The sequence below is a fragment of the Nilaparvata lugens genome, chromosome 3 (assembly GCF_014356525.2).
Source record: "Nilaparvata lugens isolate BPH chromosome 3, ASM1435652v1, whole genome shotgun sequence".
NCBI classification, from domain to species: domain Eukaryota; kingdom Metazoa; phylum Arthropoda; class Insecta; order Hemiptera; family Delphacidae; genus Nilaparvata; species Nilaparvata lugens.
This window is the reverse complement of record NC_052506.1, coordinates 97,457,279-97,484,130: the sequence shown is the minus strand read 5'-3', so window position 1 is coordinate 97,484,130 and position 26,852 is coordinate 97,457,279. Positions and strand designations below refer to the sequence as shown.

Genomic DNA, 26,852 nt, shown 5'->3' with positions numbered 1-26,852 from the left:
CAATTTTATAAGCCAGTGGTTTTGTCTAAACATTGATTCTGTTGACTGCCACCTGCAATTTCTCTGTAGAAACTTCAACAGTTTCACCAACTGATAAAACTGCTGTGTCATCAGCAAATGTTGCTACTGTTACGTTTTTCGGGTTGAGGTATATCAGATGTGTATAGGAGTACAAGAGGGGACCCAGCACACTTCCTTGAGGAACTCCAGCCCTGATTTCTCTGAGAGATGAGAAAGCATCATCTTGTTTTATCCTGAAATAACGGTCTTGAAGATATGATTTCAGTATCAGACTGTATTCTGTTGGTAAGACTGGTTCATTTTGTAGCACAATCCTGAATGCCATACTTTGTCGAAAGCCTGTGCTACATCAAGAAAATTGCAGAGCAAACTTTCTTTTCCTCCAATGTATTTTCAATAATATTTGTTATTCTGTGCACCTGATCTATTGTACTATGTTTATCTCTTTCTGATATCCTTGAAAATGGCATAAATGTCCGAAACATGTTGTGATAAAATATTTCAAAAAAAGGGTACTGAGTTTTTATTTTCTTTACATTTATATACGTCTAGTATACGTTCTGCGCATGCTCGGACCAAAACGTGGCCGGACACGTTTGAAAAGATCGCTCAGAGAGCGAACGGTAGCCACGCGTGGCTAGTATAGCAAGCGTTGCCCGCGTGGCCGTGGCTGCTATGTGAATTGCTTCATTTGATTAGCTGGGAAGCGATGTTTTGAACAGTAGCTAGCGTGCGTCCAGCCACGCACGCCACGTGCTGTGTGGAATGGCCTTAAGGTTGTTATATAGAAAGTGAACTGTAACGAAATCATTAAAAATACACTTCGCATACACTGGGCATATTTTCGAATTTCCCGAGGTCGGATTTGAGGGGTACTGTAGTCAGAAAATGATTTTTCGATGGAATATAAATAATTTTATTTCTATTTCAAGAGCACAATGTTTTATATCACTTTTAAAAGTAAATCCGACTCTGTAGCTCGAGCTCTGTCAGATGATCTCCAAAGAAACATTCACTAACTACATTGATAATTAAATTAATTTACATAAAATTCGGCTTCAACGCAGAAACAGGTTGTGGTAAATAAAGATATGTATTAAAATGGGTACTTTGAGTTTCAATTCTTATGTGAAAATTAAAAAATATTTGCTGAAATCTGCACGCAAAGTCTTCGGATTATGGACTATCCAAAGGCTTCCTCATAGCGTGCTAACTCATTATTAAAAAGTCACGAAAAAGAATTAAATAAATTATAACAATAAATTTGTCCATTTCAAACGTTGAAACGGGCTGACATTGTTTTTGTAAAAGTATTATCAGTATACAATTTTATAAAGAAGATTATATCCTATACTATTAAACGAGCAATTTCTGTTTATATGTTTGTATTTCACCGGATCTCGAAAACGGCTCTAACGTTTCTCACGAAATTCAGAGCATAGTAGGTTAATAATAATATAAAAATTCGATTGCACTAGGTCTCATCCCTGGGAAAACTCGCTGAAGGACATTAAAAGGATAATTATTATTTTAATTATAAAAAAAGCTGATAATAATTATTTCGTCGTCTGTTGATGATGGAAGTGAATGAGCGAGTTCATGTGTGTGGGACTGTGTCAAAATTATGACTCAGCTGTTGATCTTTTGTAATCATTCAATCAGGTACTTAGTGCCGGTTGCAAAAAAAGCCGGGTTATTAAAGCCTGATTGATTCCAGTAGAACCATATTTTTGAAATGGTCTTCTCTGATTTGGTTCACGTGAAATTAATCAGGATTAAAATTTAACCAGTTTTTGTGCAACCGAGCCTTTGTGAGGGAAATTTTTGCATTCCTCTGGGAATTAATCTCAATTCACTGTGATTAGATAGAACATTTCTGTATGAACTATGAATATTATTATAATATGATGATTATTATCATTATTTCTTCTTTCGTAATAAATTTTTTATGCTTTTGTACCCCAGAGCGAAGCTCGGTGTCCGTTATTTTCTAGTAAAACCAGGTAATCCTGCATTAAAAACATGTCTGTTTCATGGAACACTACTAAATTTATTGCTCTTTAAAAAACCTTATTTGATTTGACAAGCGTCTCAACTTGGGTTAATCTCTATAGTAAGATTTACTTAAAACTATTAGTATTCAACCAATTCTGATAATTTAAAGTAAATATCAATACAGATTCAATTATTTTCCACAGCTACAGTATTTATTTGTCTATGCTATTTTTAGTGATGTACATTTCATAGATTTTAATTATTCTACAACTTATGTACAGAATGAGACTAATCTCTATAATTTGAGTAATTTATGGACCAACTGATATAGTAAGTCCACGTTATAATGGCAGTACAGAAAGATAGGAGAACAACGTTGCCGATCCTCTGTCTTGTCAATGCCTTCTATAGACGGTAGCTGATACAGGTTTATTGATGTCATATTAACTGTTCATTCTCGTTTAAAATAATCAATTATATTTTATTAAGCAAGACATTATATTTTTTAATAATTACATAATTAGGATTGAATATTTTGTTAATGATTAATTCTACATTGTTAAGAGACGATCTGGCAACAGAGCAAAGCGAGAAAGAGATAGCGCTATCTGCTTTGTTGAATGATAGACAAGGATAGCAATACGATTGCCATTATAACGTGGACCTCACTATAGTAACTTTCAACTCATTAAGTTGTTAAGTCAAGAAGCCAAATTCAAGAATGTAAATAATTTCATTGATGAAAATCTTCATTTTCGATTTCGAGTAGCCTAAACCATAGAGAAACAATAGCATAAGTAGATATGCCATGGTATAGGGCGTTTATGTCGCAACTTTTACTGTTATCTCAAGCCGATTACTGTCGATTATTGTCGAATTTTACTGTTTTGTTGGGGTGAGAGTGTATGAACGGCACAATATGAGAGACTACCAGTGTCACACAGCTTCACGGGAAAGAATTACATGGACTATCGGCTTGAGATAACAGTAATAGTTGCGACATAAACGCCCTATACCATGGGATATCTACTTATGCTATTGTTCCTCTATGCCTAAACCTACACAGTTACTTCTAAACTATAATGAAAATACAGACATCACAAAAAATAGACAGCTAACACGAAAAAAAATTGACTTTTTATATTTTGAATACAGTATTAATATATCATATTAGCAATATCCATTAAGAGGCAGTTGGAAGCCCTATGTAAACAGCAAGGTAGATAAACAACTATACATTAATGATTTTTGTGAAAATAAACATAAGGATCTGGGTAAAATTATAGAGAATATTATTCTGCTGAGCTGAGTTTAACAAAATTTTATTTATATTGTAGATAACAACTGAAATTTCAAGTGAAAAAATGAATAAAGAAATAACTTAAATAGATTTTAAAATAAGTGAGGTTTTGCAAAAGCCTTGTACACGTCTGCCGAATTACACTCAAAATTTTATTTTTATTGCAGATAACAACTGAAATTTCAAGTAAAAAATGAATAAATGAATAACTTGAATAGATTTTAAAATAAGTGAGGATTTGCAAAAGCCTTGTACACGTCTGCCGAATTACACTCAAAATTTTATTTATATTGTAGATAACAACTGAAATTTCAAGTTAAAAAATGAATAAATAAATAACTTAAATAGATTTTAAAAATAAGTGAGGTTTGGCAAACGCCTTGAATTACACTAACATGATTATCATCATTGATATACGAGTATTTAGATGCTTATTTAATATTTAACACTATTGAGCTATAATTTATCAATATCATCCGAATTTATTTACACTAAAATATGCGACAGGCGCCTTCAAAAATATCCTAATCTATGATGCATCATTCCATACGTCCAATACAATTATAATTTATAATTATTTCCTGATTATAATGAACATTTTATAATTACAAATGTATATAAATATTACTCTTTATATTATTGTAGTGCATAACTGCACTTATTGCCGGTTGCACGTACGTCGGTTAAATTTTAACCGTGATTAATATTCCACGAGAGCCAATCAGAGAAGCCGTATTTTCAAAAAAACCTCTGATTGGTTCTCGTGAAATTAATCACGGTTAAAACTTGACCGGCTTTTGTGCAACCGGGCCTTACAAATTGAACAACTGGACTTTGCTATAGTGAGATTAATTTCAAACTGTCAGTATTCCTTATAAATGACATCAATACTTCCCCGTTCAACAACACTGACAATTTCAAGTGAATCTCACTAATTACACAACTTATTAAATAAAATTAATTCATTTCACTACTTAATTTCTAATGTTTTTCGATTTATTGACATAAATAAGGCATTATTCAAATCCAGGCTTGGAGTGAATCTACGAAATTGAAAGCGATTCTCGTTATAAATTGATAAAAATTATTGAAAATTTCAAAAGGCTGACACTTCAGATAAGGTCATGGCCTTGAGGTGCGTACAGACTTTCGCTCTGCTCCGCAACCGAACGTCACTCCAGCAGAGCGATTGATGATCGACCGGCGAGCAAGAGTGGTTCGACCGGGGAACGCGAGAAGATTTAACATCTTCCGTAACGTTCATGATGGGTGCGTGGGCGGTGCGACTGTGGTTCGATGGTGGTACGAGGGCGGTACGAGGGGAGGAGCGTGCTCGGTGCGGGTTGGAAGCGCGAATATGTGTACGCAGCTTTACAATTTGCTCTGAGGTCGAACATTGAATAAATAAATGTTACAGATGGGAATTAATTGGAAATTGCATTTGTTGAAATGATAATTAATGAATAATTATTATTAAACGAAAATCCCAATTGAATGCTGTAAATCACCCCGAAGACTTCTGTTATTGCAAATATTGACAACAGGGTAAACAGCTAGATGGAAATTCGATGAGCACTACTATACAAAAATTATTTGTCAGTCCGGGAATCGAACCCGGTACCTCCTAATTGCCGGTCAGGAATACTTTGCGAATTTCCATCTAGCTGTTTACCCTGTTGTCAATATTTGCAGTAGCAGAAGTCTTCGGGGTGATTTACAGCGTTTAATTGGGATTTTCGTTTAATAATGATTATTTATTAGATGAATGTTAAATGAGAATGTTGTCATCGGTTGAAAGGCAATAATAATTGATGCTACTTATGTTATAAAACTGTCTACCAGTTCAAAGTACTACTTCACTTTGATGCTACTGTATAACAATGATTGCTTTTTTGCATAAATTAATGATAATTTCCTAGAAGTCAAACAAAAACAAGAACCGTGGATCTATTATACCATAGAGAGAAGATAGCACTTATGCTATATTTTCTCTAAGGTATTAAGGAGTACAGCGCTGCCAGATTTCACAGAATCCAAAGAGACTGTCAAATAATTGTGTGAGAGAACAAGCGAAAAAAAGAGAGCATAGGGCTTTTTGATAGAATCAGCATAAAAACGGCAACCGTGTGCTCATATTGTTCTACTGAAATAACATTGGCCATAAAGCTCTATTCTGCAAACTGAGTTTTGCACGGACTATTGATTGTATCAATTTTAGATTGTATCTACTATTGAGCTAGGTTGTGAATGTTACAAATATAGAATTGATTCCATCACAGAACAGTGATTAAAAATGATGTAACAACCGAGACTAGTGTCTCTATATTTCAAGAGATTTATGTCAATTTAGTAGTCTTCAATTTGGATAGCTATAGTTAGATTGATCCGAAACTATCAGTATTCCTTATAAACAACTAATTTAAAGTTAAAAGTTAATTTTAAATGACAGTTAAAAGTTCATCTCACAAGTCACATAAAGATAAACAAGTAGGTTTGTTTTGTCTAACCTCACCCTAGGCGCTTTTTGAGTTTTTTTTTAAAGTACCGGGGGCGGCATGTAAGGCACCCTATGCACGAAACAAGTATCGGGGGCTGGATTTAAGGTGCCCCAGGCACGAAAAGTATCGGGGGCGGCATGTAAGGCACCCTATGCACGAAACAAGTATCGGGGGCGGGATTTAAGGTGCCCCAGGCACGACAAAAGTATCGGGGGCGGCATCTAAGGCGCTCTAGGCGACGCACAAGTGCCGGGGGTGGCGCTCAGCTATCTGTGGTGGTGCTGGGGGTGGTGATGCTGGGGGTGGTGATGGTGTTGGGGGTGGTGATTGTGGGGCGGTGGAGGCGGCATCATCTCGCTGTCCTCGTCTCGGAAGCGTTGTGACTCGATGAAAGACAGCAGGTACTCCTTTGTCACCGGCGTTTTGATCGATTTTATCACAGCTGCAACACAACGTTTCACTCATTAATCATTCAAATCAACATTAATTTTATATTCAAAAAGTATACATTTCACAATATATTCCCATGTACTCCTTTAATGCGGACCAAGTCCGTGTTTAGATTGATTGATTGAGTGCTTTATTATTTATTTTTTTTACAATGAAGCACAGATCGGAAGAGAAAAACTAAGCTACCTTGTAAATTACTTCTAAACTACTTTGTAAACAAACTACTTCTTTCCCAAATTTAGGTAACATTGAAAAGTCCGAAATGAGGTTATGTCTTCTAGATTTCCACAAAATTTTCAGTCCAAAAATATTTACACAATTTTTTTGAATTTAGATGTTCCAAAGACCAAAATAATATAATAATTTAAAATAAATATTGTGAAATATTTCTTCTATGTTTGGTTTTGAAACATCTAAATTTGAAAATCTACTTTGTGAAAATAATTAAGAACAGAAAAACTACAAGACTTGACCTATTTCGGACTATGTGTAGCCTTATCTAAATTTGGGAGAGGAATAGCACAAGGTTACCTTATTTTTTTCTCTTCCTATCATTTTCATGATGTACTTATTGTATCGATCATTAAAGAATAAATAATAAATAAGGAATTTATAACACTCAGTTAGGGAAATTTTTAAACGCGAACCGAAAAACAAACTTACTCCTAAAAATATTTATGTAGATTACAATATATACTTGCTTATACACTAGCTTACAACATAGTTTTAGATGAATTTACATAATATCAACTGAAATAATAAAATTATTGACCAGTACATAAGGAAAATAATTTAAATCCTACCCTCGTCGAGGGTTTAATATCACGCTGTTTCAAGTTCTGGACTCAACGATTTTTGAAAAATCTTTGACTCGGAAAGAGGCGAGAATCTAATTCAAGTCCTTACTCAGAAAGCCGAATTATAAACTCTAACGTGATCTCTAAACTCCAGAGTCTAGTCAAGTCCTCGACTAACGCCCTAGCTCGGAATAGTTATTTGTGCAACTAGTGCGCAAAGTGACAGTTTGCTGCACCGAAAGAAACGTTTACGCCCGAGCCGAAGGCTCGGGCGGAATGGTTTCTTGAGTGCAGCAAACGAACTTTGCGCACGTATTTCACATTAAATTTTTCCTACAGTTACCATTGAATATGAAAAGTGGGTAATTATGGGTGAAAGTCCCTGAAATCCATCAAATGTTTTTCTGTGTAATTTTATTATTAATAAAAGCCTTAATTTATTTAAAATTGAATAGTAATAATTGAATTATAATGATTAGTAATTCAATTGAAAATTTATGTGACTGCTTGAAGGGGGTCTATCTTATGTAAGCATTGAAATGACTATAATGAAGGCACATAATGGCAAGGCAACGCTGTTCTCCACTGCCATTATAACGTGGGCCTCACTATGAGTATTACCAACTTAATTTTGATTTTGCTGCACTGGTGCTCCATATAACCTACTAACTATTTTGCGTTGTCATGCTGCAAATCTGGAGTATGCAAAGTACTCACTTTGCGCACTAGTGCGGAAAAGTGATTCTTTGCGGCCTGCAATCAGTGCACAAATGGTCACTTTTCAAGGTATCTGTAGGAAAAGTAAATTTTCTGACTCCAGAGTTTAAAGCTGGTTAATGTCTAGAACTTAGCTGAATCCCGAGCTCGGAAATCGGCCCTTAGTGGTCGAGTTACCGAGCTAACTCTACTCTACTTATACAATCGAGTAACTGTTTTCAACACAATTGAGAATAGTAGGTGAAGTGTTTTGTCTAGTGAACAGAACTAACCTTGAAATGTCAATACTTTTTAATAAATTAACATTTAAACACTTTCATTAATAAACACTTTTTAATAAATAGCAATACTTCTTAAACTTGATAGCCTAAGGCACGACTCTACTCTACTAGCTCGAGATTGTTTCCATTGGCATAGTAGTGGTAGAGTAGAGTGAGAAGCGGTGGTGGGGGAAGGCAAGTGGTAGAGTACTATCCCACGGTGCTATTCCACTCTACTCTACTAAAAACTAGTACTCTACCATGAAAATTTTAATTTGGGAGAGTTCGCAAGATAGTTAGTACTTGCCCAGGGAACTCTACCACTAAGGCTCAACTCACACTTACACGACTCAGGTCGACAAGAGACTCGACTCTAGTCGAGAGCATGTGTTTTCAAATGGTGACACTCAGACCAGTCGATTATAGTCTCCGCGACGTCACCATTTGAAACACATGCTCTCGACTAGAGTCGAGTCTCTTCTCGGCCTGAGTCACGTAGGTGTGAGTTGAGCCTTTCTACTAATGAAAACCAGGCTTTACACACTGAACTGTAGTAAACGCAAATTGGAGAGGCGCGTGATGATGGCACCATCTCTGAGTGAAATTGGTAAATTTCAAGCTTTAAATTGCATGTGTTATTCTAAATATTGGAGATGTGTCAATCATATGACAATTTTAAAATAAGGTTTTAGAGAAAAACAAACAAATACTCGTCAGTTGTCCAATTACAACAGTTTAGTGAAGACTTGAATTGGTGCTACTAGTTTCATATTTTTGGTATATTTTTTACTTGAATGTAAAAATGTAAAATTTATTTAAATATAAGACTGAATTTGAAAAATCTTGATTAAACATATTTTCAATGAGAAGTCAGGTTATGATGACATTTCAAATGTAAACAAACACAAAGCAGACAAACTTTTTCACTGCTTGAAATTTACCAATTTCACTCAGAGATAGTGCCATCATCAACCGCCTCTCCCAAAGTCTATAAATACAGGTCATGACACAATCCCGTGATACATTGCAAAATCGCCATTTTATGGGGTTCTAGTACACCAATTTTTAAATTTATCAGCTGTTATCATTATAGATTGAACAACATGATGTGTTATTTTGTTTTATTGTTCAAGGAATATTGCTTGGCTTTAAATTGTGAAATAAATTCTTCCGACAGAATAATAATATTTAGATTCCAACAAGGAACTGAACTATTGATTTTAGATTGGGAACTTCAAACTCTTTTCGAAGTTTGCCTTTTGTCCCTATGCCTTACAAGTTACAAGAATAAGAACAATTTTTAATAATAAAAAAAAGAATTATTGAACCATTTATTTTTGAAATTTTATTATTAAAAAATCGAAAACCTGAATTTACATATTATCTGAACGAGAATATTGTTTTTAAAAAGCATAATGCATGATTTTGTTATGAGCAGATTGGAATTTCAAAAGTACCGCCATAAAAGCCCCTCATAATGGCCGCTCCAAAAGGAGTACGAGTGTCTTGACCTGGTTTTTATAGACCTTGGCCTCTCCAATTTGCGTTTACTATAAGAGTTGTGTTCTGTTTTGAATTGAACGCCCTGTATCTATGAGAGTTTGAGCATTATACCTAGAGCAGTCTCGTGACTATTGGCGTAGGACTTGTCGGTTCGTTCGCGCATGAGCACCCAGCTGTTGATGTCCTGGTCGAAGCGACACTCGATGATTTTGCCATTCAACTGTCGCAGGTCGGCACTCATCTTCATCTGCGAGAACGGCCGGTCGAACCCTGACACGTACAGGAACGCCACCGTTCGCGGCACTATCCTAAACAAACAAAACCATTGTGTACGTTCTGGCAACACGCCACATTGTTCCAAGCGGTAATAATAATAGGTATCAAAATAAATAAATAAATAAATAATAAATAAATATGATTTTATTGCCGTTAAATTCTTAGAACAATAGGCAAAGTCAAATATTGATTACAGTAAGACAAAAGATAAAAATCAAATTTTACAGCAACTGTACATAAAAAATTACATTACTGAGTCTTAAAATAATACAGTACCTAAGTAAACTGTAAGTCAATTGGATTTTTCAAATACATTAATAATATTCATTTGAATGTACAAAACATATTCCTTACAGCACAACTTGAGCCTTTAGAACAATATATAAATACAAATAGAAACCTCTTAACTCTAAGCAACAATTATTTCACTCTCAAGAACTCTTCAACACTATAAAAAGATCTATCACAAGCCAATTCAATAATCTCGTCTTAAATTTCTTTTCTGTCTCTGATATTAAATCTGTAGGTAATCTATTGCAAATTTTTATACCAAATGTATCATAACTTTTGGCTGTTTTGGATAACCTATGATAGGGAATATCAATCCTATGACAATTTCTTGTGTTATAGCTATGAGTTTGATGCCTTAATTTTAAATTGGATGAGTTTTTTTTTTTTATTTTATCATACAGAATATAAAATGTAAAATTTTAACACAGAATAATAATAATAACTAATATAATAATAATATCATAGAGAATATATATCTCACGGTATAGGTTGTTTGTTCCAAATTTCAAGCCGATTAATCTATCTATAGTGAGGTCCAAGTTATAATGGCAGTGTTTGATTAGCAATGGTATTGCTATCCTTGTCATCATTCAAAAAAGCGGATAGCGCTATCTCTTTCTCGCTTTGCTCTGTAGCCAGATCGTCTTTTAACAATGTAGAATATTAATTAAAATTAATTAGTTAATTCTAACGAACAGTCGCTTGTTGTAATTTTTACATGTTGAACGAATGTCAGCTTTCCTTGGACCTAGCTCCCCTCCATAAAGCTCCTTGTGTATCTTTTCGGATGCAACACGTTGCTTTTGAGAAGATACAGAAGAATCTGTTGCTTATGGATAGATACATTTCCAAAAACGTTGGATGTTTTTGTTTGGGTAGTATTGTAGTGTAGTGGCCCTCCGCTTACAGGCAATGCTACAGGACCCGGACTGTATATCTTCTCCAATATACAGAGTGAGTCGTAAGTATGGGAACCCCTCAATAAGTTGGAGACTGTTTTAGATATAATACTGTAAATTTCAGAATAAGTTATTGGTCGAATACACTACCTTTTGACGTACACCTGAATTTCAACCTCTCATAAGGGGGTGACTTAGTGGTTGTAATTCGAATATTTTAAATGTAAACACCCATTGTGTGGGGTGACTTAGGGGTTGTAACTCGAATATTTTAAATGTAAACACCCATTGTGTGGTACATCATTTTAAAGGCCTTTATAAAACAAGAAATATTGCAGCAAAAAAAAAAAATGTTCTATGATACTTGTATCCAAAATGGCAGCTGATTGAAGTTTTAGTTTTTAAAGAAATAAGGGGTTGTAACTCATTTATGTGGTACATCATTTTAAAGGCCTTCAAAGAAAAAGAACGATGGCATCAATAAAAATGTACTATGATACTTGTATCAAAATGGCGGCTGATTGAAGTTGTCATTACTTTACCAATAATTTATTTAAAAACTAAAACATTCAATCAGCCGCCATTTTGGATACAAGTAACATATAACTTTTTTATTGATGCCAACTTTCTTGTTTTGAAAAGGCCATTGAAATAATGTTCCACACAATGGGTGTCTAATTTAAAATATTAGAGTTAAACCCCTAAGTCACCCCCTTATGAGAGGTTGAAATTCAGTTGTACGTCAAAAGGTAGAGTATTCGACTTTATAACTTATCCTGAAAGTTACAGTAGTATATCTACAACAGTTTCCAACTTATTGAATGGTTCCCATACATATGACTCACTCTGTATACAGAGTGATTCTTAATTATGGTAAAATGATTTATACGTGATAGTAGAGGTAAAAATAAGAAAAAAGTTCTTATACACATATATCCATAAACGCTTCATTAGCGAGCTGTACAGAGTGAAAGATTTCGCCCGGAATTCAGTTCCTCTGGTGGAATACACCGATGCTGAATTGTTTGTGGACTAGTTTTTGAAAAACTTATGCTGGATTCATATGGAAAAAAACTGAAAATTGAATAAAACTAGTCTAGAAGCTGTAGTGTGAGTAGTTTTTGAGAAAAAGTTGAAATATGCAAAAAATCTAAGTAGAAAAACACAGAAAATGTGTTTTTCATTAAACTACGTGAAACGTGAAACCATGGTTCTGTTTTAAGTTTTTAATAAATTTTTAGTGAAATTTGACAATATCTTTGTTTTCTTATTATTAGAAAAACACAGACTTCTACGTTTGATGCCCAATAACTTTCTTTAATGACCAGTGAACAAATAATTTTTCGCAACAAAAATTGTAGAGAATTATGTAAGCTGTGAAAACTAAATTTTAATGAAAGTTAAATGTTCAAAGAAAAAATTTTTGTTTACTGGTCATCAAAGAAAGTTATTGGGCATCAAACAAACGTAGAAATCTGTGATTTTCTACTTAGATTTTTCGCATATTTCAACTTTTTCTCAAAAACTACTCACACTACAGCTTCTAGACTAGTTTTATTCAATTTTTCAGTTTTTTTCCATATGAATCCAGCATAAGTTTTTCAAAAACTAGTCCACAAACAATTCAGCATCGGTGTATTCCACCAGAGCAACTGAATTCCGGGCGAAATCCTTCACCCTGTATAGCTTGCTAATGAAGCGTTTATGGATATAAATATGTGTATAAGAACTTTTTTTCTTATTTTTACCTCTACTATCACGTATAAATTATTTTACCATAATTAAGAATCAACCTGTATACAGAGTGAGTCATATGTATGGGAACCATTCAATAAGTTGGAAACTGTTGTAGATATACTACTGTAACTTTCAGGATAAGTTGTAAAGTTGAATACTCTACCTTTTGACGTACAACTGAATTTCAACCTCTAATAAGGGGGTGACTTAGGGGTTTAACTCTAATATTTTACCAAAATTAAGAATCACCCTGTAAAACGTAGAATAGTGGCACAATAGAAGTGGATTGATTGGCTTTCAGATGCTGATTTTGGAACTTGAATCTCACTATTGAAAAGATACAAATTAGGGGCTAAAATATTACAATATTTATTGAAAATCGAGGATGAAATGGGTTGGATTATAAAACTTACCCCATTCCTTCTTCCTTTTCCAATTTGAGCTTGAAATCGACAGAATTGTGACTCGGCGGCTTCCATTTTAATACGTTTGGAGACTTTCCAGCGATATAGGGCTGCAAATAGCACAAAACATCAATTTTATAAAATTTTAATAAGAGAAAAACACAACGATGTATGATACTATACATTCTAATATTGAGTATATTTTTTACTAATAGTTTCTAAGATTTGTTGTAAACCTTTCATTGTTTTCAGGCTTGTCTGACATGGTTAATGTATTCTGGAAATATTTATGACCAATATAATTGACCGAACGCAGCGAGGTCTATGTTTCAACTCGGATTTTCTTTCGTCTGCCTGTATGTATGTAACGCATTTACGGCCAAACGCGTTCATATAAAATTCTATGAGATTTGACAGGAATATTCCTTTTTTTAACTGAGCGTCGATGTATACACAAGGGTTTTTGAAATTTTGCATTTTAAGGATAATATGAAAGAAAAAGGAATTTTCTCCATACTCCGATATCACTATAGGGTCGTGCAGAGGAAACTTATGTTTTTCGAGCAGCCAGTACTCGTAATATAAAATATTTTGTGACGAAGCCTTATGTACTACTGTATCGCCAGGCTAAATAAATTGATTGAACGGGAGAGGGTATTGCCCTGGAACGAATGTTGGCAGACGACCCATACTATGCCATTTCAGTTGCTATGATCGTTGGAACGTACACCATCGTGTGTTCGATGTTAAGCAGTTTTTTTTTTTTTTTAGAAACAATGAATCTGTAGTCACAGTGCAACGCTTTTCCTTCAATATTTTAGAGTTGAGGGTCGAGGTGCAGTGCCCGATCGAAATACTGTACTCCAATGGGTCGCAGCGTTTAGGAGTAATAGTTCTGTGATGAAAAAGAAACCATCTGGTCTTCCCCGTTCCCCGGTAAGTGTAGACCGAATCAGAACGGCAGTTGTTACTAGTCCTAGACGATCGACTCGACGACACTGACTCGGTCTACATTTTCCGGGGAACGGGGAAGACCAGGTGGTTTCTTTTTCATCACAGAACTAGTACCCCTAAACGCTGCAACCCATCGGAGTACAGTACAGTATTTCGATCGGGCATTGCACCTCGACGCCCAACTCTAAAATATTGACGCAAAAGCGTTGCACTGTAACTACAGATTCATTGTTTCTAAAAAAAACTGCTTAACATCGAACACACGATGTTGTACGTTCCAACGCTCATAGCAACTGAAATGGCATAGTATGGGTCGTCTGCCAACATTCGTTCCAGGGCAATACCCTCTCCCGTTGACGAGTACTGGCTGTTCGAAAAACATAAGTTTCCTCTGCTCAACTCTGTATTAGTAGTTACGTGAACAGTATACCTCGCGCAGTTATAAACCACAGCCTCCTCTTATACTGTCCATCAGAGTAAATCCTGTCTGTATGTCATGTTGGCGAGATATCGGTGTGAAAACGGCTAATGGCTGTTGGGGTTGGTGTATCAAAAATGCTAACATCAAAAGCTAATCTCCTTCAAGCCATCTGGCAACAGGTCAGCCCTAGTTCAAAACAGAGAAAGGTCGAGAGACAATACTACTATTTTAGTTATTAATTGCATTGCGCTATTGCTCATAATAGTTCATATAGTGCATAAAAATTGCATTCAATGAGGCATGCAATTAATAGTCCACACAGCAGCTGATTTTTTACCAAGTTACATTGAGATATTAATCGCATGCGTCACTGAATGCAATTAATAATCCACTCAACAGCTGATATATGATGAACAATTATTCTATAGTCTGATTTTTACGGTAATATTGGCGTTAGAAGGAGACTCTTTTTCTTTTTGTATTATCCTTAAAATGCAAACTTCAAAAAAAACCTATATATACATAAACATAAAGAGAAATGCAAAACCGTCGACTTGAATCTTAGACCTCACATCGCTCGGTCAATAATATCATCTACTCTGAAGACAGGATTAATCAGACTATAGAACTAGTAGTTCTGTGAACAGTAGACCTCACGCAGTATTCTCATCCACTAGTACCTGATTGAAACTATAGACCTTATGGAAATACTATGTATATAATAAATATAATGGAGCAATAGACTGGCTTCTCCACACATTATGTGTAATCACTTGTCAGCTGATTTATGATGAATAATTATTCTATAGTTTGATTTTTGCGGTAATATTGGCGTTAGAAGGAGACTCCTTTTCTTTTTGTATTATCCTTAAAATGCAAAATTTCAAACCTTATATATACGTCGACGCGAAATTCAAAAAGGAACATACATGTCAAATTTCATGAAAATCTATTGCTGCGTTTCGTCGTAAATGCAGAACATAAAGAGAAATGCAAAACCGGCGACTTGAATCTTGGACCTCACTTCGCTCGGTCAATAATATCATCTACTCTGAAGACAGGATTAATCAGACTATAGAATTATTCATAATCAATCAGCTGACAAGTGGATTATTCATTGCAAGCATTATACACAGATGTCTGGAGAAGCCGGTGAACAGGTGACACCAGATACTTCTTGTGGATGAGAAAACTGCGTGAGGTCTACTGTTCACGGAACTACAAGTATTTATTTATTTGATGACTCACATCTTTGGATGGCTGGAAAATGAGGCCGTCAGGTTCGTGTGACAACTGTTTGGCGAACTTCTCTCCGAGCAGACTGGCGGCTGCACTGACCGGGTAGAACTGCTTCAGGCGCACACTGAACGGCTCCAGGCTGCGATCTATCACACCCTTCTTCATCGCCTCTGTGCGCGGGTATATGATCTCTTTCTGCAATAGAAATATAAATGATTGCTATAGGGCCGGTTTCCGAGCTCGGGATCTATAAGCTCTGGACTTACAGAGTCCAGGACTAAAATAAGCTCTCGTGTCTAAATTGACTTTCTGAGTCACGATTTAATCTTCTAAACTCCGGGGTCTATCAAGTTCTCGACTTTATTTGAGTCCAGGACCTTAACGCAGTAGACATGAGGGAAATTCACAATATTTTGCTGTTGTATTGTTGGCATCATAGCAGAACGGAAACAGCTGATTGGAGCGGGATAATTCAAATGAGCATGCTCTCCAAACTATTTTGTAAAAATACGATTCGATTTCTTTGTAGGCCTATTCAAAGCAAAACCTTTGAAAGGTGAATGAATAAACATTTCATTTTACGTTACCGTATGCTATTATTGATCATTGATCCTAACCAGTGAATTTGGAATAGAAATTGCATTAGGCTATTGAGTTTGAAAACGTATTTGTTTTGAAAAAAAACGGAAATAATAATTGATTATTGTTATTATTATTAATATGTTGAATATGACATTGATTAATAACATTCAGATTGGAATATAAATTCCTTGTATTATTTTTCTTGAACATGTTTTGGTTATGTCAGTCATAAAATAAGGTTAGTTTTTACGCATAATTCTGATAAAATTTTATTCTAAAATGAACTTTCAAACTATAAATTATGAATTTAGATGGACTAATCCAAATAATTTAGGTATTCCATGACATCTGGCTTTTTATCTACTCCAAAACAATAACTAAAATGTGTTTGCTGTGTTTGCTAGAACTTGAATTTAAACCCTACCCCAGTCGAGGGTTTAAAATCACGCTGTTTCAAGTCCTGGACTTAACGATTTTCGATAAATCCTTGACTCGGAAAGAGGCGAGAATCTAATTCAAGTCCTGGACTTATCAGCCCTTCACTCAGAAAGCGAAATTATAAACTACTCCAGGGTCTAACGTGATCTCTAAACTCCAGGGTCTATTTGAGTCCTCGACTACGTTAACACTCTGACTCGGAAAGCCAATTTTCTGACTCCAGAGTTTAAAGCTAGTTAAAGTCTAGAACTTAGCTAAATCCCGAGCTCGGAAACCGGCCATTAGTGACACTATTTACAGTACGCGTCCTGTTGCCTCGGTGACTTTGAAACGGCATCTAGGCAAGGTATGGTTCGCGGGGTAATATTCACGGCTTTGCAAAAACATCAGACCTCAAGATCCCTAGATGGCGGAAGCTCCCGACACACAGAGATTCTTCATGAATGAGAGAGTTGCACCGTATCACCAACAATGGAAAGAGCGTATTGAATGAATGTCAGCTAATTAATATAATTTGTTAATTAATTATTACTTCTACATTGTTAAAAGACGATCTGGCAACAGATCAAAGCGAGAAAGAGATTGCGCTATCCGCTTTGTTGGATGATAGACAAGGATAGCAATACCATTGCTAATTAAACACTGTCATTATAACGTGGACCTCACTATATAACAGGTGGATTGTGTATTTGATAAAGTACCTTATAATATTTCAATTTGAGATTATGAGATCTGCTATTATAACGTGGAGCTCACTATAGTAAAAATCGGACTCACACAACTTTCCTTGCCGTTATGAAAATTGATCACCTGACGCTAGTGTTCACGCGCATCTCAAGTCTTCTATTCAAAGATCTGAGCCAGCTGGTGACAGGACAATAACGCTGGAGACACACGAGGTCTGCTATCTGAATAGTGAATGATTTAATAGAATCAACAGTGTGCAATTGCATAATCACATTTTCTCGAATTTCGAGCTTATTTTCAATTTTACTAGAGATTTTTTTTGTTCAAATTGTATCTGAAGCCTGATAATTGGGAATCTAAAATCAAACTTTGCATTGATGAGGCGGAGCTCCTGAAATTTTTACAGATATGGGACTTGTGGCAGTTGATAGAGCTTATAAATTACTATCCTAGGTATAAATTTGATGAAAATCGTTGTAGCCGTTTTTGAGAACATCGCGAAAACCCCTTTTTTTGACAACATTTTCGCCATTTCAGCCACCTTCTTGAATTGCATTTAATCGAAATTTTTCGTGTCGGAACCTTATATTGTAGGGACCTTGAGTTCCAAATTTCAATTGGGAGATGAGATATCGTGTACACAGACACACATACAGGCCAATACCCAAAAACCACTTTTTTGGACTCACGGGACCTTGAAACGTATAGAAATTTAGAAATTGGGGTACCTTATTTTTTTCGGAAAGCAATACTTTCCTTACCTATGGTAATAGGGCAGATAGTCGATAGATACAATTCATGTAATTCCGGCAAATCTGACTTCATATTAATAGTTAATTCTGGTTAATAATAATGAATATTATAACTCATATATTTTATTCGCCAAGAATATTCCTACTTTCAAAAATGATTTCTAGTTTGTTTCCAACTGGAAGTCAGGCCATGCCGTCTACAAACTTTAAAAACAATTGAATTCTATAAAATAAAATGTTGAATTGGTGAATGAAATTCTTAAATTTTTAGCAGTGAAAATAATAACATATTTTTTGGCACATGTTACTAAATATCAACATTTTTTTTTATAAAACAAACTGATGGGAACACTGATGTGAAAACACTAGTAGATAAAATACTAAGGCTGGACCTACAACGATTAGTCAAGACAAGAATAGTCACGTTTAGTCACATAGTTGCTTATGAAGACATGTCTAATTTCAATGACTAATCAGTGTGTGTTGCGTCATAAGCAACTATGTTAATTATTGTGACTAATCGTGACTAGTCTTGTCTTGACTAACTGGCGCGTGCCCACCCTAAGGCTGGACGTACACCGGTTAGTCATATACAAGACTAGTCACGTTTAGTCACATAGTTGCTTATGAAGACATGTCTAATTTCAATGACTAATCGGTGTGCCTTGCTTCATAAGCAACTATGTGAATTATTGTGATTAATCGTGACTAGTCTTGTCTTGACTAACTGGTGTGCGCCCAGCTTTAGGCAATCGTTGTGTTAATTTTCTCCCAAATTTAGGTGACGACACACACAGTTTAGAAAGTAGGTTGTCACTTAACCTTTTTGTTGTCACTCCTTCACTTGTCCAATTTTCGATGTAAACACATATAAACATAACATTTCGAATTTATATAGATTGAAGCCTAAATTAAATAAAGAAATCTCACTCAATGAGCATTAAAAAGCTGTAAAATATTAAGCTATTTGAAAGATTTTGGAAAAGGGTGATTCTAAAAGAGCGCCGGTTTTAATATATCAAATTAAGAGGTTAATTTAAACGAAAAATTGAAAATAAATACATCAACATGTTCATCTCACCTTCCGATTTCATGTATGAAAAATTATGTCATGAATGTGTCCTCCTCTACTGCGCTGGCACGCATCAACTCTGTCCATGAAATTCCCTATTACTGCACGACGAGTTTCCACTTCCATTTCGCCGATAACCCGTCGAATTTCCTCCTTCAAGTCATTGATGTTTCGGGGTTTATTAGCATACACCAATGACTTCAGATGACCCCAAGATAAAAGTCACAAGGCGTCAAGTCACACGACCTTGGTGGCCAATGATGATCGGAATTACGAGAAATGACGCGATCCTGAAACCGTTCATTGAGCAACACAATTGTTTCGCGGGCAGCGTGGCATGTGGCACCATCCTGCTGAAACCACAACTCGTCAATGTCTATTCCATCCAAATGAGGCCATAAAAACTCCCTAATCATCGAACGGTATCGGTCTCCATTCACTGTCACTGCTTACCTTCCTGGTCTTCGAAAAAATAAGGGCCGATGACGCCACCTGACCAAAAGCCGCACCAAACTGTCACTCGCTGTGCATGCATTTCTCTTTCTGAAATGATGCGAGGGTTTTCTGAACCCCAAATACGGCAGTTCTGTTTATTAATGAAACCGTTCAAGTGGAAGTGCGCTTCATCACTGAAGATGATTTTGTTTGCGAAGCTGTCATCCTCCTGCAGTTTTCCCAATACCCAGTCGACAAACTGTCGTCTTTTCTGGTGATCTGTCACTTTCAAATGTTGCGTCAACTGTATTTTGTAGGGGTGACATTGGAGATCGTACCGAAGAATTCTCCGTACAGAAGAACATTTCAATCTCAATTGCTGAGCACGGCGACGAATTGATTTCGCTGGGCTAACAGCAACACTGTCACGAACTAACGCAATGTTCTGCTCAGTTCGGACAGAACGACGACGTCCAGGACTTTTAAGGTCGACTGTTGAGCCCGTCTCAAAGAACTTTTTCATGAGTCTGCGAACTGTTGATTCATTCGGTGCTTCATTTCGTCCTAGAGTACCGCGAAGTAGCCTGACAGTAGCCGCATAACTCTCTCCATTCTGATAGAACGTTTTGACGATTAACACTCGTTGCGCACAAGTAAACTTCTCCATGGTTAGACACAGACTGCAAGATCTAAAGAAATACGATCAGAATTGACAATCGGAATGTTACCAGAAATAGAATCGAGGTCACGCATTGTTGCCAACCGATAAACGAAAATTTACCAGCCGTTTAAAAACCGGCGCTCTATTTGAATGACCCTTTAGTTCCGGGCCTAGACTTTTGTTCTCTCTCATTCATAATTACATAGTTTGTGATTATATTATTTTTGAAATAAAACCAAACTCACGTCAATAATTCCCAGCCTGTCGGGGAAGAAGGATTTTTGTGTGACGTCATTACCGTTTATCTGAATCACATCGTAGATTAGATAGCGAGGAAACGTCTTACCCATGTGATTCTCAATCACCATTTCCTACAAACAAATACACAATCAATAAAAGCCGACATTCTACAAAAAATGACACACTGAAAAATCAATAAACTAGATGAAATGATACTTGAACAAAGAAAAAAGTACGACATCAAATTGAAATCTGAAAATTAAAAATCTAAGTTCTGGTTTCCGAGTTCGGGATTTAGTTCTAGACAGCTGGAGTCAGAAAATTAGCTTTCCGAAATGGGGCGTAGTCGCAGCTTTTATGATAATCTTTATTTTCTCATTTTTATAATTGGAAAAATTTTCCTTGACGAAATGAAATATTCCTAAATAATTCAAAATAGCTGAAACTTTACTCTATTTTCTCTTTATTTTATTTTGTGTTCAATTTTCTAGTTTTTCGAAATTTTAATTTAAACGTGGACTGCGACTACGCCCCGTTTCGGAAAGCCAATTTTCTGACTCCAGCTGTCTAGAACTTAGCTAAATCCCGTGCTCGGAAACCGGCCATAAGTACCCTTTTATTAAAAAACTTGTTCACAACATGTTTCGAAAAAATGATTGCTGATTAATCTGATTCAATCACTTGGAAATGTCATTAATATGTTGAAACATGTGAATCAAAGTTTTAAAAAATGGTACTCAGATTTTCAATTTCCAGATAAATAGGAATAGCCCTCATCAAAAAGTTAATGTTGTGGAATGTACCTTGAAATACAGAATGGTGCAGAGAAAACGCATGTTTTTCGAACCGCTGCTACACGGCAACGGGAAAGGCTATTGCCCTGGAACGAATGTTGGCAGACAATCCTTACTATGCCTTTTTAGTTGCTATGAGCGTTGGAACGTAAAACATCGTGTGTTCGCTGTCAAGCAGTTCTTTTTTAACAATGAATCTGTAGTCACAGTGCAACGCTCTTCCGTCAATATTTTAGAGTTTGACGTCGAGGTGCAGTGTCTGATCAAAATACTGTACTCCGATAGATTGCAGCGTTTAGAAGTACTGGTTCTGTAATGAGAAAGAAACCACCAGGTCTTCCCCGTTAAATTTGTACTCCGCAAAATGTAGACCGAGTCAGAACAGCAGTTGTTATTAGTCCTAGACGATCGACTAGACGACATGGTATCAGGACTAGACGACACTGACTCGGTCTACATTTTCCAGAGTACAAATTGAACGGGGAAGACCAGGTGGGTTCTTTTTCATTACAGAACCAGTACTTCTAGACGCTGCAATCCATCAGAGTACAGTAATTCGATTAGGCACTGCACCTCGACGTCCAACTCTAACATATTGACGGAAATGCGTTGCACTGTGACTACAGATTCATTGGGCCATATGAATAAAGTTGAGCATTTGCTTATACTTCTAAAATATGGAGCATTTGCTTCATTTTCTATGAATAAACGTGAGCAAAACCTTTTGCTCATGCTCATCAAAAAAATAGTTTGAGCATTTGCTCAAAAGTAAAAGCTTTTGCTCAAAATTGTATGAATAAACTGGAGCATTTGCTCAACTTTTGAAGCAAATGCTTCAAAAAAGGTGAGTCTAGTCTAGAGCAGCTTATCACCTTTTGCTCATAGTAAAATGGCTCAACTAATCCGTATGAGGAACAGGAAACTATACCAGATATGATCACAACCAATAGTTGAGAACTATAAAACTCTTATTAGATTCAACCATGATATATATGTCACCATTATCCCTACAAAAGAATAAATACAAAAGATATAAAGATAGCCATCACAAAATAGGAGATAGGCATTTAAGAAGATGAGAGTGTGGACTATTATAAGAAGGCTATTGATATTATAAGAATATGCTGAAGATTATTATAGAGATGACATTTTTTCACGCTATTATTTCAAAATTCTAAACTCAACTAACCTAAAACTCTATTCATAAATAGAAAACAGAGCAGACGACGCAAACACAAGCGGTGCACCCTACTTGCATATTCAGCGCTTCCGTGAGCTATAAAAACAAACTAAGGCTACAAAAGCGAATCAGCTGATGAAAAATCTCTAAAATACGTGAGCATTTGCTCCAGAGTTCAGGAGCATAAGGTAAGAGTATAAGGTAAAGCTTATTCATATAAAAATGAGCAAATGCTTTTGCTTCTACCTTTTGCTCATGAGCAAAACCTTATGCTCCATGCTCTTGCTCATGAGCATTTGCTCTGGTTTTATTCATATGGGCCATTGTCTCTAAAAAAACTGCTCAACAGCGAACACACGATGTTGTACGTTCCAACGCTCATAGCAACTGAAAAGACATAAAATGGGCCGTCTGCCAACATTCGTTCCAGGGCAATACCCCTCCCGTCGCCGAGTAATAGCGATTCGAAAAACATGCGTTTTCTCTGCACCACCCTGTATTTAATAATAAGTGAGATTCATTTTAGACCGCCAGTATAGATGTTTCACTGGAATGCTGATATCTTGGAATGAGTGTTACTAGAATCCATTTTTTTAGAAAAATTTATTTATTTACATTTTATTGCCTTTGTGTTATAAAATGTATCCTTGAAAGAAATTTAAACTGGTTGCGTCTATACAAAATTGCTGCCAGTATAATTTTCTGGAACCATATGCTTGTACATTATATGCTTGTTGTATTATTCAAAGGCAGAGTAAAATTAAACTTCTTTTATTTATTCTGAAACGTTTCAAATATAAAACTATGCTTTAGATGAAATATTGATCTAGTACTCACGCCATCCAAAAGTGTGTTGGTGAGATGTCTTTGAGAATTTCTCATCAAGAATTTCAGTCCATCAACTTGAAATACACTATTATCACGATCCACAAAGTATATCTCGGTTTCCCTCGATACAAGCATCATATATCTGCAAATAAATAACAAACAATTACATCACAAGAAACAATTACAAATTATAAAAAAATCATTCATTACTTGAAAAATACGACGATCGAAAAGCATTTATTACTTACAAGTCTGACATTCAATTATAGTGAGGTCCATGTTACTAGTAGTTCTGTGAACAGTAGACCTCACGCAGTATTCTCATCCACAAGTACGTAGTACCTGATTGAAACTATAGACCTTATGGAAATACAGCAATAGACTGGCTTCTCAACACATCTGTGTAATCACTTGTCAGCTGATTTATGATGAATAATTCTATAGTCTGATTTTTACTCTAATATTGGCGTATGAAGGAGGCTCCTTTATTATCCTTGAAATGCCAAAAACCTTGGTTATACGTCGACGCGCAATTAAAAAAGGTACATACCTGTCAAATTTCATGAAAATCTATTACCGCGTTTCGCCGTAAATGCGCAACATATAAACATTTAAACATTCAAACATCTAAACATTAAGAGAAATGCCAAACCGTCGACTTGAATCTTACACCTCACTTCGCTCGGTCAATAATGGCAGTGGAGAAAGATAGGAGAACAACGTTGCCGAACCTCTATCTTGCCAATGCCTTCTATAGAAGGTAGCTGATACAGGTTTATTAATGTAATATTAACTGTTTATTCTCGTTTAAAAAATCAATAATATTTTATTAAGAAAAAAATTATATTTTCCAATAATTTCATATCATAATTAAGATGAGATATTTTGTTAATTAATTATTAATTCTACATTGTTAAAAGCCGATCTGGCAACAGAGCTAAGCGAGAAAGAGATAGCGCTATCCGCTTTGTTGAATGATAGACAAGGATAGCAATTCCATTGCTAATCTAAAACTGTCATTATAACTATTTCATGATCAGGGTATTGGTATGCTGCACATTCACCGTATAATACATTTCCGTATAATATTAATAGATCTATAACTAATAATAATAATAGTATTTAGTAATAGTAGTAATGGTTTTATAAAAGTAATGGGGATAATTCCCACTATTATGTATTGCGTTATTTAATTAATTTGAATTTTTTGTAGTTACTATACCCTGTGTATGTATTATATTCTATAATATGTTGTATTATTTTATGGAAATAATTAAATTCAATTCATAACTTGGACCTCACTATAGTAATTATTTTTCGCCACACTGCACAGAAAGCAGCTGTTTTCCAGTCCCTACTTAGATCTGAAAGACATTGTTTGCAGACGACTCTCGTCTGACGTCAGAACAGGTTTCTTTCCTGCCTAGGCCGGAAAGAGTACCCTTACCAGCCGCCAACATGGAACTAAGAAAGCTGATCAAGAAACTTTTCATTATTTGTGTTCATTATTCAATAATTGAAAGATTTATAATATCATCTTATTGTCATTTGAAAGAATAAAAAAGTATAAACTCAACCTCCCACATAATTGAACATCATCTTATAGGTTATTTAGACAAATCAGAATAAAAAATAAAAATACTTGGACAATTTCCTGATATTCAGATTACCTCAGATTTGCTAGAGCTATCACCTTCCACTTCTGCTTTTGGAAGTGCTTAGTAAACAACTATTCTCATATATACAGGGTGATTCATAATTATGGTAAAATAATTTAATACGTGATAGTAGAGGTAAAAATAAGAAAAAAAAGTTCTTATAAACATATATCCATAAACGCTTCATTAGCGAGCTATACAGGGTGAAAGATTTCGCCCGGAATTCAGTTCCTATGGTGAAATACACTGATGCTGAATTGTTTGGGGACTAGTTTATGAAAAACTCATGCTGGATTCATATGGAAAAATATCTGAAAAATTGAATAAAACTAGTCTGGAAGCTGTAGTGTGAGTAGTTTTTGAGAAAAAAGTTGAAATATGCAAAAAATCTAAGTAGAAAAACACAGACTTCTACGTTTGATGCCCAATAACTTTCTTTAATGACCAGTAAACAATTTTTCGCAATAAAAATTGTAGAGAATTTAATTCTGAAAAGAATTATGTAAGTTGTGTAAACTAAATTTAGATAAAAGTTGAATAAAATGTATTCTTATGTAGTACATTACACCATGAAAATTTGCTGTTTTATGAGGAGAGAACTAATAACTCATAGGTGGTAGCTGATTGCAAATAATTCTTATGCTATCTTTTCTCTATGGTATGGTATAGTAAAATAATGAGGACAGATAAAATCGTTCTCACCTTGTTCCATCAGCTTTCCACGAGACTCGATATGGTTTTATTTTTAGATTATGCATGTTATCTACATCCATGGAAATCGGCTGCCCACCAGGGAATCCAAGCCTGAAAACGAATGAAAATAATTATGATTGATACAATAATTTATTTATTTAATCATTCAGAACTACACAACTTACAGAAAAGTACCACAGGCTTATAAGCCCAAAACGGTTCCAATTCTAATTTATAAACAGTCCAAATGTAGGTAGGTTATGCATCACTTAACAATCTTTAATTACACACTCAATTTACAATTCAAAACACACAAAAATCATTTTTAAATAAAAAAATAATTCTGAATTGAATTAAATCAATCACAATTAATTAGAAAATTTCAAACTTTGAAAAAACTATAAAATTTTGAGACCGATATAGACTTAGGGCCGGTTTCCGAGCTCGGGATTTGGTTAAGTTCTAGACTTTAAACTGCTGGAGTAAGAAAATTGGCTTTCCGGAACGGGGCGTAGTCGTAGTCATTGTCAAAGTAACGTTTGAATTAATTTTTTAAAAACTAGAAAATTAAACACAAAATAAAATAAAGAGAAAATAGTGTAAAGTTTCAGCTATTTTGAATTATTTAGAAATTTTTAATTTTCTCAAGGAAAAACGTTTTCAATTATAGAAATGAGAAAATAAAAACTGCGACTACTGTTATAAAAACTGCGACTACGCCCCGTTTTGGAAAGCCAATTTTCTGACTCCAGCTGTTTAAAGTCTAGAACTTAGCTAAATGCCGAGCTCGGAAACCACCGGCCCTTCATTGTTAACTTATTCAACTGAATTGTAATCTTCTACTCAATTCTTTGACACTATCGAATAATAGTCTATACTTGAACTCTATACTGTTCAGGAAGAGAAACTTTCTTGACATTATACTAGTAGTTCTGTGAACAGTAGACCTCGCGCACTTATAAACCACAGCCTCCTCTAATACTGTCCATCGGAGTAAATGTTGTCCTATTTTGTCCCCACAGGGCACGACCTGTCCTGTCGTGTCGGTGAGATATCGGTGTGAAAACAAC

The 26,852-nt window shown here is 35.3% G+C and overlaps 1 protein-coding gene across 1 annotated transcript in view; it reads right to left on the bottom strand.

Annotated features, from left to right (window-relative positions):
* Window positions 1–5,082: 5,082 nt before the first annotated feature.
* The window catches only part of LOC120350672 (mRNA-capping enzyme), a 46,221-nt gene continuing 24,451 nt past the window's right edge, over window positions 5,083–26,852 (bottom strand). The window contains exons 8-14 of the mRNA XM_039425225.1: window positions 25,792–25,893; window positions 23,441–23,573; window positions 20,635–20,760; window positions 15,772–15,957; window positions 13,158–13,258; window positions 9,653–9,849; window positions 5,083–6,256 (exon numbers count right to left, since the gene is read on the bottom strand). Coding sequence (XP_039281159.1) covers window positions 6,081–6,256; window positions 9,653–9,849; window positions 13,158–13,258; window positions 15,772–15,957; window positions 20,635–20,760; window positions 23,441–23,573; window positions 25,792–25,893 — 1,021 coding nt within the window. The 3' untranslated portion in view covers window positions 5,083–6,080. The remainder of the gene's footprint in view (window positions 6,257–9,652; window positions 9,850–13,157; window positions 13,259–15,771; window positions 15,958–20,634; window positions 20,761–23,440; window positions 23,574–25,791; window positions 25,894–26,852) is intronic.